Genomic DNA, 14,028 nt, shown 5'->3' on the forward strand with positions numbered 1-14,028 from the left:
AGACTTTTAAAATCAATATTTTATTTTACTTGAATGTGCAAATAAATATAAAAAAAACTACATTCAAAGAGCTGGCAAAGCAATTACAAGCCCAAAAGCAAAGATCCTTCAAAAAAAATGGAAGAACAAACTCTTGAATCAAGGTCGTGCTAGCAGATACACAGCAGTCGAGCTTAAACTCCCAGACATTAGCAAGCCACTCTCAAACCGGCACTGCCTGCTTATTCCATTTGCATCATTTGCTACTATCATTTTTGAGACAATAGCACTGTAAAGGGCAAACGTCTTACTCAGTCTGTTCAGACTATAAATTAAGGTTTACAAAATAAGGATGCTTAAAAATACCCGAAGTACACTTAAAAATGGGGAGATGGAACAGGATGGTGCCTAGGTGCGTTACCCTCCTACACCCTGGTACACTTGGAATCAAATGCATTTTAAGCCACAAGTTGCAACCTATTTTCTAGTAAACATTTTTCTGTATCATAAAACCATAAAATTTGGCACAGTTGTCATCTCCACTGGAAGACAGCAGAGAGGTGAAGAGGACTGAGGTGTATTTTGTTGAGCTGTCTGGAAACAAAAGGGGGACACTGTGCTTTGCACTGGGCTTGTCCCCCCGCTCTTCCACCCAGCCCTCCCATAGCTACGTCGTCAGTGTCTTTTATCACTTACTGCAACAAGAGGAGGGGAAGAACCTTCAGATCATTTCAGTAACCAAAATTTAACAGAGACCCAGACAACAAGAACATGAGCTCTTGATGAAAAGTCCTCCGCTGGCAGTGGTTGTGCAAGTGGCCACGAATGCCAGAGACTGGCCTCCCTCCTTCCCTCCTACAGATTATTTTGCAAAAAAGACAAAGAGTCAGTACAGTTTTCTATTAAACGTACCCCAAAGGCCAATTTTTCTACTGTCAAGTGAGACAATTGCAAAACCAAATGTTGTACAGTGGAAATAACCAAGGACAAATCCTACAGGCTGCTACTTAGGCCTGGCAGAAATTATAACCTAAAAATCAAAGCCACAAAAAATATTGAGGTGGGGGCGGCTATTCCCCCAAAAGCCAGGAAAAAGTTGGAAGCAGAGCTTAAAGGAGGCTGGACCTGCCTCAAGACATTATGTTTGTAATACACTCCATGGACAGTGTGCTTGCCCTTGGCCCCTGAAAAACAAGAGCGAAGTCACAGTGGGGTTACAGGACAGACACAACTAAATTTCCTTGATTTTTCAATAGATTTAAGTCAGACAATTGACGTAGCGTTCTGCACGGTTCGGGGTAGGTTTTTTGTTAGGTTTCATTGCAAAAAAGCTTAGATAGAAGTACAGACGGTTCAGTGAAAAAGCTTGTCTACGATGGTTGTGGCTGGATCTAATACTGCCCATTACAGACTTCCATGTGTCACTGCAAATACAGCATCTGTGCTGACGCAGCAGAAACAGCAAAGTATCTGGGACAAACCTCAGATCCAGCGCAAACACTGTGCTGCAAGAGCTCCATCTACTGATGTTATTTCAGTGGTACAACCCAGCAGAACCACGGAGTCCGGGCATGCACAAGGAAAGCGAAGCGCCTGAGAACACAGGCTTCAGAGGCTGCCAATCAACATGCAAAATACAAAAAAAACCCAAAACCAAAACGGGCCAGACCTCACAATGGATATTCCTCCCCACGCACACGCCCCAAGCAGCTCCAGATCTGAGAAGGCAGAGTCTGCAACAGGTTGTAAGTTGACAAAGCAACAACATGGGATCCGGTGCACATCTGCAGAGGGGTAGCTGATGGGCCCAGGCTGTCTTGCGCCGCAAATTGCTCTTGCCTAGCACTGCAGCTCAGAGAGTTTCTTCCCCTTAGTTCATGCTCCAAAATACTTAGTTGATGAGCGAGAGTCAGAGCATTTAGTATGCTATTCACCCATGTCTCTCAGTTTTGGCGTTTTTCTCAGCAGAGCACCAGTAACGAATACTGCGTTCATTGCCTTATTAGTACACATAGATAACGAAGCAGCCCATAGCGGGGCTAGCAATCTGTGCCAGGTGCTCACAGCCCCGCTGGCACTCGGAGGTTACATTGAAGAGTTCTGCAGGCTCCAAGACGGCATAAATTCAGGAAGATAGGGAACATTAAACCCTTCAAAGTGGAAGCAGCTGCCAGCATCTGCTCAAATACCAGCCCAGCTCCATCTGTCCAACAAAGCCACCAGTGGTAGTTAGCCCAGAGCTTGACCCCCTCACTCAGCCTTCCAGTATTGGCTGGTCAGCAGTGGCCTAAAGCTAGGAAACTACTAAAAAGTGTGTGGCAATGCCAAGAGCCCTCTTCCCATAAAGCTTTTAAAAGTCTCTTCACGATGGCTGGAGGATTACACTGCAAGGAGACAAGTCTATGCCATATGGAAAATACATCATAATCCAAAGTAAAATGCTGTTTGGATAAATATCATTAATACATACATTGCATTCCCACCACTATTCTCAGAGTAAATGTGTTTCACCAGCAAGGCTCCTACTTGTCTTGGCCCCAGGAACAAGTCTCTGCTCACGGTGAAGCTGGACGGCGACTGTACTGAACTCTGTATCTGTTCACTGGGACCCCATGGACATTCATGGTCTCACAAGTTGTTTTACAGGGCACCATCTCCTCATCTTCGTCTCCCATCAGCCAGTCTTGAACTACATCAACTGCCTCCATGGTCACGTTCTCTTCTAGCCACCTATTGTGCCACTCTTCAAACTGCTGGTGGTGCTTTAGCAGTACCATTGGCTGTACCTGAAAGCAGGACAGTAAAGATCACCGAGATGTTTCTGGGTGAGAAGCCGAAACCCTCACCTATTTGTATGTCTGAGATGTGCATGCTTTACAACCCAACACAAACAGTAAAACAGGAAACCGCATACCTGCATTTAAAGATCTCTATTTCTTAATGTTTGCCACTCCCCCTTAAAATCTGCATGGTAAAGAAAAGGCTGCTAAACTAAACCAAAGTACGGAGCATTTACCAGCTCTCCTCCATGTTTCATCCAACACAGAGTAGTAACTTCTGGGTGTAGTTTGCAGGAATTCAGCCACAAGACTTCTTATCGGTACCTGTCTTTTGGCTCATATCCTCAACCTCTGCTACTGCCTGAGCTGCAGAGAGAGTAATAGGAGATGCACCTGCTTGGCTCGGCAGAGAGCTCCCCGCCTGTACATGTAATCCTCCGAGTTCATGATGAACATCATTTTGTGGGTGTTGAGCTTGAACCGGCAGTCCACGTTGCAGGCACTTTCCACCCCAATCAGCCTCTTCCAGGAGCTCTTCACTTCACTACGCAGAGCTCTCACTTGCTTACATTGCCACTTGCGAAACTTTTTTAGGTTTCTAGAACAAAACAAGGATGACAAAGCATGTGTCACGCTTGGTTATCCATTCTCTTAAGCTAGCAGAGCTGACAGCACAAGTATGAAATTTGTATTTCCACATTTAGTTTTCAGACTTTCTCCAGGACCTTCCCCCATACACTCTGACAAATATTTAGTGAAATGGGAGCAAATTAGACCTCAAATTCCTCCCAGAATGGACTGCTTAAACAGTCCCACTCCATTCTAAACACGGTTTCATGAACAAACCTCAATGCAGCAGTCATTAATTTTTTCTTCAGCATTCTTATGCAGCACACTGGACTACAGCAGCCCCTTTGGACCTCAAAGATGAATGAATTTCCCTGGAGTTGCTAGTATGGCACATCACCCAAAACCACTGCCACATACGCAGAGAGGAAGCAGTATCAGCTGCTGCAGGTGTGACTCAGGAGAGGGAGCGTGCTCACCTTTGCAGAAAGACTGGTTTCAATAAGAAGCCGTCATTCTGGTTGTTCGGAGCTCCTTCTACCCCAACGTACTGCTCCATGTAGTTAGCCAGGTGCTACACAAGAGAGACAAATTTCAAGTCAGATTTCACTCTCATCAAGACAAACATCACCGCAAAGAACTAGTTTATTTCCAAGCTGCTTTTTATGGAGCTGATTGATGTTGAAACATACCCATTTCTGTCAATGGCCACATGTAATCTTCCCACCTCCCAGGTAAACTTATCCTCCCGGCAAAGTCTCACATTTTGGAACAAGAAAGCGGGAAAGCATTCTTACACATCTGCTTTGTCTGTGGTACAGCAGACTGCAGTCATTGTAATATTACCTGGACCTCCACAGGATCTTCTGTCTGGGTTTCTTCTGTATCCAGAAGCTCAATGGTCATGATCACCTGTCCTTTCCGCTGAAGAAACATTACCTGTAATAAAGTTACAAGCACAAGATATTGGCCACATGGGTTCACAATAAAATGCTGTATAATCACAAGTCATTTGGACAACAAATATGAGCTAGGAGAGGAGTAAGCAGCAGGGCTTTTCAGTGAGCCAGCATGCCACTTTACTGTCTGTGCTCTGGTTTTGGTACCTTCTCTCCATATTGCTCTCTCTCACCCTTATGGCCTTGGAGCTTCCAAACCCAATTCTCCCAGGTAAAGTGCCACAGTCACTTTATGAAGTTCCCTGGCAGCATGTTCTTACCTTGAAACAGTTCTCATCTGCCATGCAACGTTCAGCCTTCCACTGATAGCTGGTCTCCTTTGCTGCCCGGACACACCTAGAGGATAAGTTACCTCCAGCAGCGCCTCGCTTCCTTTCGTTCAAGTAGAGCTCAACAACCTTCAAGCAGATGTCATCGCTCACTAGATGGTGAAGCTTCCATTAAAAAAGGGGGAATTCAGTCAGCAAGTCTGGGCCAAGAGTTAACTCTAGTGTGTTATATGAAAGGAGCACAAAACTTAGCACAGCATCACACCTCAGAGGAAGTACCAAAGCTTTAACTCCAGAGACTTCACACATTTCACTCCCTTTTTCATTACTTTGCAATAAAAGGAACAGAGAAGAGTGAGGGGTTGATGTGCCTTAACTGTAACAAAACTACAATTAGAAGACAGATTTGAGTAAAAGGACTGGACCTTTTTTTTTTTTTCTTTTAGATGTATTTTGGGAACGGCAGAATTTTGAAAAGACTGGAACTTAAAAAATGCTGGAAAAGGCCAGGAAGAGTAACTCCCCTAAGGTGGTCCCTGTACTGAAGCTGAACTATCTCACTGAACTTCTGTTACTGTTTCCCCCACATATATAACTTTCCTATGAATTTGCTTTATGTTTAGTGAGTCCTTGCATTACAGGGTACTGTGAGAAACCTATTTGTCTATAGAAGGGAGATGGGCAGCCCCCCAGACACACAGCACAGCCATCAAATTAGTTACCTGGCGGACAATATTCTGCACCAGTTTGTCCATAGTAAAGCCAATATAGGCATGGATAGTGAACATCTCCCTCAGAGTGTCCTCATACTGCGTTGGGTCAATATTGCCATCCAGCAGACTCCTCACCATATCCAGGAACGCAGGGTAGTACTCCTCCAGTTCCACCTCACCTGGGTAGGGGAAAAGTGCAGTCACTTAATGCATGTAAGAGGCAGAGTGAAGTCAGGAGATACAAGGGACAGCACTGCTCGAGAAACATGACATTCAGTACCAAAAACATGCTTACAGACAGACAGTTCTGTGTAAGGAGTGCTGATGGACTGTAACAGTTTTATCTCATGCACTTCCATGACTACCTTGTGCAGTTAACTATTTTGTTGTGGAGCCATTTACATTTTAAATCAAAGTAACAGATTAATACAAGACACTTGAGAACATCTGACAACAGTGGGCTTGTGTGAAGTCTCTATGAACTATGCATGAGAGCCCTCAGAAGATAAATTACAAACGAGCTATCCTGTTAAATTAGCTGTGTCCACAAATCACAAATATAGTGGAGATTTGCACCTCTACCTTCCTTACAGACTTGCCTGCTGGTCTCAGTTACTCAGATATATACAATTGAGCACTAGCAACCAGAGCATTAAGAATGGACTATGTCCCAGATTATTCTTACTTGGTTGCTTCAGTCTTAGTTCCATGGCTGGATCATTGGTTTTTTCTTTTCTTCCCTCACAAAGGAGTTTCTCTCTCTCTTTTTCAGTCCGATATTCTAGAAGCTGCTTCTGAGCTTGACGATAAATCTTTAGGAGCCTTGAGCACAGGGTCTGGTGAAGGCGGAGGAAGAAATACCAATTATTATTGACAAAGAATAGACTGTAAACATCATCCAGAGTGTTGTGGGGCTCAGCAGCTGTAACATCACAGAAGGTTGCTTTTGCCTCCAAAGGACTGCTTGGAGGCCCAGGCACGTGTTTTTTCCGTAGCTCAGGAGTATCCAGGTTCTGCCCCTGGTGGTTTTCTCTGTCTTCATCCGTTGATTCTTCAGAAATACTGTGCTCAGGGGGCTGAGAGAAAAACAGCTCGGGTATGAAGTGATGCACTATCTGCCGAATGGTTGCTTGATCCTCCTTTTGGATAGTAGGCTGCCTTTTTACATAATAGCTGATAAGTGACGCTGCATCTTCCAAAATCTGCTTATCTTCATAGATAAAGATAAGATGAGGCTCGTTTGTGGACGAACTTCTCCCCTCTGAATGCTGCTCCTGATGCTGTAATCAAGAGACAAATAGATAAAGATCCTTCCAATCCATGATCAAGAGCCACTCCTGCCAGAAGAAATAAGCCAGTATTAACGCTATGCTTGGGACAGTCATTTTTGACTGAGTACTCTTCAGAGCACTACCACTTCAACGAGGTCCCAGGTGCTACGTAAACATCTAGATAATATCATAAATGAAGGACATACTGGATGGGTTATTTACTAGCATACGCACCTCATCATAGACACTCTCAATTTCATTCAGCAAGCTCTTGGAGCGCAAAGCTTTGGTGTCATTTTGCTTGAAGTTGACAGCCTGGTGGTCAAGGGACTTCAAGTAGGCTTTCTCATACTGCTCCCGCCAAATTTTGTTAAAGCCCTGCTGGGCCTCCCGCCATTCCTCCTCTTTTGCTTTCAATCTATATAAATGTATAGTCTACTTCAGTTCAAAAAGACAACCACAGAAATACACACAAAGCATTTTTAATGTAGCCAACTGTGATGTACCAAAAACTTTTCAATATTCTTGGAAGCAATAAATAAATAAATAAAATCACCACAGCTGAAGATGCGTTATCCTTTGAAACAACATCTACAGAAACCAATTGTTTAAAAATACTTTAAAAATCCTTTATCAGTTTCTTAAAGAACACAGGAGAATGGGAATTACCTCTTAAGAACAACAGGAACTGCAGTAACTGGGTTTTTCTTAAGACTTTCAATGATCTCTGGTGCTTTATCACCATAGATGCGATAGATGGCCCTGCGCTGGATCACTTCTGATGTTCCTCCCAAGCAATCGTCCAGTCGAAATTTCTCCTGATCCTCTTGAGTCAGACGAGACAGTTTTTTCTGCACACTCTCCAGCACACGTATTGTGGCTAAATTGGTCTCCAAGACAACATCCAACTGTTAAGAGTTCACAAAAGACACAGTGTAAGAACAGGCATAGCAGGAAAATGGAGACCAGCAGCACTCAGCTTTGTGGCATGCATTCCAGCCCCACTGGGTGGAGCTAAAAAGCATCAGCAAGGTTTCTTCCTAGAAAATACACCTCCGCCAGTTCTCCCAGAGGTAACATGCTTTTGAGAACTGGACTCATGCCTAGAAGAACTATTAGACTCCAGGCAAGTGGAAAACACCAAACTCTACCTGAAACCAACAAACAGTAACAGAACTTTCAGTATTTGGCCACCAATTAATTCAGTCAAATTCCTCATAGCTAGAAGTTTTGCTTTCTGAGGAGGCAGACAGGAAGTTCAGTAGCAGAGGTACCTCAAACCGCTCATCTTCACAGCGGTGCAACTGCTCCTCATAAGGAGTCTTCTTGGAGCTGACAAAAGTGGAGTCTTCAGACCAGGATGGAAATGAAACCCAGGTATCATTTAACACCTGCAACAGTGCAAAGACATGACATTGAACAGAGCCTTATGAGCTCAGAGCTGTTCTCATGGGGTCTGATACTTCTCTGTTTCATTTTTGCAGTTCTTCCCTGAATTTCTATTGGAAGTTTCAGAGCTAGTTCACAAGTCACTGTCATGACTGCTCCTCAGAAGATTAGTGGTCTGTGTGGAACTGTGCCAGGGCCCTGCTCAGAAAGCTCGAATGCACCTTCACCATCACCTAACAAACCATAGAGACCACTCTGCAGTAGTCAGCAACTGTAAGTAAAGGAGACAGAGTTGCCAACAGCAGCAAGAGGTAGGAGCACCTATGCTGCAGATGTCTGTTCTCACCGAGAACAGAGCCTAAGACACTGGCTCACAGTGCTCTTTCAGGAGAAAAACTGTTTCTAAAGTCTATATTGGTCCACTGCTAGAAAATTAATTTCAGGCTATTTCATATTCTTTTCTGTCTATAGGAATAAATTTGTGTATGCACACAGACTCAAAAGGCATTAAAAGTGAAAGATGCCATTTGAGATGGGTTCACATAAAGTTAGTAAAATGCACGTGGATACTCTTATTTCACTAAATGGGATGAATAACCGATGTGAGATTAAAGCTGGCTAATCAGCATTAAAGAGGGGAATCCACATGCAGAAGCTGTAGCACTAACGACCCCACTTCAAGTTATGCAAGTGCAATTTGTGTTCAGGGATTGAATAGGTTGATCCCAAAGTACCTCCTTGCAAATGGCTGTTCTTCCACTGCACTTTGGCTGCTGATAGGTTTTTGGGAGAGCCCGATAACTTGATCCTATGCGTTTGCAGGAAGCATAATCAATTTCCCGACTCATTCCATCCCCAGATCGGTCGCTCAGCGGAGAAGCAAATGAAAGCTCTTTCACACCAAGAAAGGACTTGAACTGTGCAAAGAGTTCTGGGAATTTACTTCAAAAAGACAAGTAAGGGTATTTTGTTATTTCACTCTGACAGTTTTAGGGTGGCTAATGTGTGTCATAAAAGCAAGGGAGAAAATCTAAACAAACTTAGCATTGCAGTGAGAAATCTTTCACCAACTTTTTTACCTCTGTTATCATTCTCTCTGAATTACTCTAGGTTTTTTGTTTGTTTTTTTTACTTAAGGCAGAAAAAGAATTTCCCTTCACAACTTCACAAATACTCCCCTCAACCAACTGAGGAGTCACTGATCCTTGCCATGTGACTCTCGCTCCTCTGCTGGAAGCCAAACAGCACAAGATGCTCACGTCAGAGCTCGAACTATTTATCCTTTTCACAGCTCTGTTCTGAGATTTCATGTTTATACCTGTATGGTATTTGGAGAGATTAGAACAGGGAGTGTGAACAGAGACCACCCTCCAGAATTCATGAGATTCTCTGCCCTCAATGACTTAGTATAACACCAGGTAGTCTGATGCTTGTGAGGCTTTCAACTGGATGCAGAGAGGAAAATATCCTCCCCAAAATGCTCTTTAAGAGCTGTATAGATATGTTAAAAGATTCAGATTTTATTACTCCTCTTTCTGGATTAGCCTTCAATTTCTTGCATGCTACCTAGGAGATATTTCTTAAATTAAATCCCAAACTTTAGTAACAAAGTTCACAGTGTCTACTAAAAAGTAACAGAGTAAGACCTAAAAAGTACAACACAGCAGAGAAGGTAGTCAGTAACTTACCCCAAAAATGGTGTAACTAGCTGGAGCAACTCAGAGCCAGAAACCAACTCCTGGTTGAAGAGAGCAATGCAACGGAGAAAATTTTCATAGACTTCCTGACTCTTTAGCACCCTACGCACCTAAAGCACAATTTGGAGAGAAACGATCAGATCACCTGAACACCGCTTTAATTTAGTTCATCTTCTAAGTAGTCTGAACCATGGGTACAGTGACAAACCTCTGTCTATTTTGCAACATAAAAAGAGAATATGCACAAAAATGCCCAGTTTCAAACAATAATCTAGTAACTACAGATGGTAACATGAGGAAACATCACTGAAAAAGAAAGAAAAACACGACTGTAAGAGACAAGCATGCAGGAGAAGGTTAATTGTCAGTTTCTATTCATCTTCCAAACCCACCTATTTTCTCTTTTCTTGGTCTGTCTTTACCACTTGAAAAATCAGGCAATTGCTAAGTGCTGACAGACAGATTGTATAAAAAACGTAACCAATTCTTTTCAACCATTTACGTAGTTCTAAGTCCACAGAATGTGAGAACAGGCCAAATACTGACCTTGTCAAAGAAGGAAAACTCTTGCAGGGTTCCATATTTTCCCACCGTCGCTACTGACAGATCTTTGGTACCTCGCAGTTTCATTTTCTTCTGTTAAAAGAACAAGCAGTTACACTTAAAATGTTGTGACACAAATACTATCAAATTCCACTTCACTGACATATAACAGCTCTCTGCAAAGGCTGAAACTCCGTACTTCCCAAACAGTGATCTAGCATTGCTGTGTCAACTCCTCCACAGCAATCTCTATCAAATGACTCCCAGCTCAGAAGAAGAAACAACAACAAAAAGGATGAATTGAGAATTAATTCCAAAGAAAGACTTCTTTCTAGAAGCAACAAATTGTCCCTTTCCAGGGCCAGTGCTTAGTACAGAAGGTCTTGATATTTAGTATTCAACATGTTACCACGCACACATAAGCATACTTTAAAAATTCCCTTTCTCTGCAGTAATTATTATTTTTTAAAACAACTTTGAAATTTTGTTCTCATACCGAACACCTACATACCTCAAAGACGCTACTCATTACAACTTTATCTAAGCAATTATCTAAACACAATGAGTAATATCAGGTTATTCTAAGTTTTTACTTGTGAAAAGATACCTTTGCTGGGCCAGAAACAGGACGCAACAGCAGTGGTCTAGATCGCTTTTTGCTGTGTTCCAGATTCTTCTCATGCTCAGTTTTCTGGACACTGTTCACTTCACATGGTCCATTTCCTGTGAACTGAAGTAAATAAATAATGATTTCAATGTTCTCTTCTCCACTGGCACAAATAAAGAATCCTATATATCTGAACAGAACACGGAGCATGTAGTTAAGTCACCTGTTCTGCGAAATTCCAAGCAATGAAGAGGAGCAAAGTTCATCTACTGGCTGTATGTTTTTCCATAATGTTTTGCATTCCTAAAGCTTCTTTATGTATTCTACATACAAACAGAGAGCATTCAATATTCTGCCTTGTTCTAAGCGTACACATACCAAAGACCTTTTAGCCTCCGGGAGGAACTGTCCAAACTCAGAAAGCAGATCCTCCTGTCCTCTGAACAGATTTGCTACTTCAGTAAACACTTCTTCTTCTGACATGCCTCGAAAGGGTCGGCCTTTAGTGTTCAGCTGTTCTTTCTGAAAAGATACGCACAGATGTTAAAAAGAGTCAAGAACATACCTCACTGTGCAAGAAAACTCATCAACTCAGCCAAAAACCTTATGCTACACAAACTTGAAATAACTATCAACTAGCCTAAGGTGCTTACAGTGCATCCTTTCACTCAGAATATCACTAAATCAACCAAAGGTTAGCAAAGACAGATCTAGATACGACCCCTTTGCACCTCAGACCCTGGAAAAATTTTAGTTTTCACACTTTTGTCATTTCATGGGAAAATCTATGAGGCAATTGTTGGACAAAGGCTAGTGCTTGAGAACTGTACAAGCCTGTTCAATAGGCAGACATTTCATTTGACAGCTACTCCTCAAACAGCTACAGTGCAAACCCACAATTGCTTATATGGAAGACTCTTTACCTGGTAAGTATGAAGAATTTCTAAAAAGGATCTGTAAATTTCTGGATGGTCAAGAAAACGTGTTTTGATCTTATTCACGTAACTGATAGCATTATTGAACTCTACAGAATCAGACTCCAAAGGAATTTGGGATTTATCTTCTTTGTACGGAAGCTGTTGCCTAAACTCCTCGGAACAGTCACTGTGATTGTGTGAATTCTCCTGGGAGTAATGCAACAACAGCCCGCTGCCAGGGAGAGCGCTGGGAACAGGCTCTGAGGGCACCTAGTGGCATAAGACACATAAGACAGTGACTTGTACAGAAACATAGGTGCAAGTTCAACAACAAGCTAGCGTCAGGATTTTCAAGCTGTCTAGCTAAAAAAAGATTATCATGTGACGTGAAGAAGAAAGAAAAAAGATTTAATTAGCCGATAAATTTCCCTACCTAGTTTAATAACACCATCAGTTAAAAAAAATCCCGTAAGTCATATCCTGGTTTATGAATCATCTGACTCATTACCGCTTTTGACTGTCGCTGCATTATCCACTACACTTGAGAGGGTGTACCAAACAACACGCACCGCAGTTTCTGTTACCACTGTTTTATTTCAGAGGAACTGTCAGTTTTAAGAAACATATTAAAATGTAAGGCTCTTAAAGGTGCTAAATTTCTAAGCAACAGAGAGATCTAAGGGAACTGAGATCTAAAAGATATTTACTGCTACTAATTAGAGTTAAACCACAAGTTTATCAGTAGAATTCAGGTAATAGCTCTGTTTCAGCCTCCACAACCACACAACAACAAAAAAGGCAGCAGAGGCCAATACGTATCCATCTGTAGTACAGCAGATGTCTTTCATTGCAGGATGTTAGCAATTGCATTGCAATACCTGACATTTTTTGCCTATTGCCTAAACACATTTCCCCGTTTCTCAGTGGAGGACTGGAAATGCGATACCTCCAGGATCTCTTTTTGAAATTTGTCACTACAGACACCATGTATTAAGAATCTATATAAGTATGTCAAGCTAATTACAACTTCAGTTTTCAAATCTGACTGAAATATTTGGAGTTGAAGTGGCACTTCATCCAGGAATATCATTCTTGTGTAAGCTAAACTAACAATTGGTTGGAGAATAAATATTTAAATTTATATTATGCCCATTATCATAGACTTTGAAAACCATGTAAAAACTTTAGCAACATGCAATACACATAAATCTACATAGCCTAAACTGTGCAAGAGATGTGTATAGCGACACATGTAACGGAATTTATTTAGAGAATATGAGCTCTATAACCTACCTGACTATTCAAAGGTGACTGTATACTTAACTTCCCGTTCTTTGGAATTTCTATCCTGTAGCCCAGAGGGAGGAAAGCATTGAATCCTACAATGAGGTCGGGATGCTCATGGAAAAGCTGTGAAACACGTCGGATTACTCCAGGTGTGTCAATGCTAAAATTGAGAAGAGTTTATTACTTTTGTCCGAATCATAAATACAAATTAAACATAGAAAATTACACAGGTATGGGAAGCATCTGGCTTCTTAGAGGTGCGATTTTTAACACGCAAGTTTGGGAACCTCAGACCTAGAAATAAGCCCAAGCAGAGGGAATGACCACTGCAGCCTCATACTGGGAGTGTTATCCACAGAGAGGAGATATGAGCATGCAGGTTACCCAAAATGGGCAAGACAGCCATCACCTCTAGGGCTGACAGGTTACAGAGAGGCTCTGCACTCAAGCTTCCTCACTTATTTCCAGATCTGCATTTCAGAGCAGGAAGTAAAAATAGATTTGCCTTTTCCTGTGGATTTCATCCCTGAAAAACAACAGGATGGACAGAGACCCTCCATTTCCAGTGTCTAGTGACTGCACTACTGGGGGACAGTGTGTCTGGGGAGATGGAAAGATGGTGTGAAGGCAGAGAGACCCCCGCAAAGGCTGAGGAGCTCCCCGGAGCAGCCCTGGGGGACAGGATCTGGGTTTTACCTCTGGCTCTTGAACTCCTTCATGATCTCCAGGAAGCCATTGTAGGTAGCGGGGTCGCTGCCAAAGCGGATCTTCACCTGGTCCAGGTAGGAAAGCGCATCCTCCACCTGGAGGGCGAGAACGCGGGTGAGGCCCAGAAAGGGGGAACAGGCCCTGAGGCACCCCACGATCCCAAAATGGGGGGGGGGGGGGGGGCAGGGGCACCCCACGGCACCGAGGGAGGTGGGAACAAACCCCGGGGGGAGCCCCACAGCACCGGGGAAGTGGGAGCAGCCCGGGGATGGACACACGGTACCAGATGAGGGAGGGCCCCGAGGAAGGCAGGACCCCCCCCCACGGTGGGGTGGGCACCAC

At 43.0% G+C, this 14,028-nt stretch overlaps 1 protein-coding gene across 1 annotated transcript in view; it reads right to left on the minus strand.

The window, feature by feature from the left end:
• SIN3B (SIN3 transcription regulator family member B) overlaps positions 1–14,028 on the minus strand; it is a 37,101-nt gene continuing 23,073 nt past the window's right edge. Inside the window, 18 exon segments of the mRNA XM_010562307.1 lie at positions 1–2,765; positions 3,153–3,357; positions 3,806–3,900; positions 4,173–4,265; positions 4,546–4,719; positions 5,277–5,446; positions 5,953–6,547; positions 6,773–6,956; positions 7,208–7,446; positions 7,813–7,929; positions 8,662–8,869; positions 9,616–9,734; positions 10,171–10,260; positions 10,775–10,897; positions 11,153–11,296; positions 11,698–11,961; positions 12,985–13,138; positions 13,675–13,827. Of these exon segments, the coding sequence (XP_010560609.1) occupies positions 2,535–2,765; positions 3,153–3,357; positions 3,806–3,900; positions 4,173–4,265; positions 4,546–4,719; positions 5,277–5,446; positions 5,953–6,547; positions 6,773–6,956; positions 7,208–7,446; positions 7,813–7,929; positions 8,662–8,869; positions 9,616–9,734; positions 10,171–10,260; positions 10,775–10,897; positions 11,153–11,296; positions 11,698–11,961; positions 12,985–13,138; positions 13,675–13,827 (3,358 nt within the window). The 3' untranslated portion in view covers positions 1–2,534.

The sequence above is a fragment of the Haliaeetus leucocephalus genome, unplaced genomic scaffold (assembly GCF_000737465.1).
Source record: "Haliaeetus leucocephalus isolate CR32 unplaced genomic scaffold, Haliaeetus_leucocephalus-4.0 Scaffold157, whole genome shotgun sequence".
In the NCBI taxonomy this organism is placed as follows: domain Eukaryota; kingdom Metazoa; phylum Chordata; class Aves; order Accipitriformes; family Accipitridae; genus Haliaeetus; species Haliaeetus leucocephalus.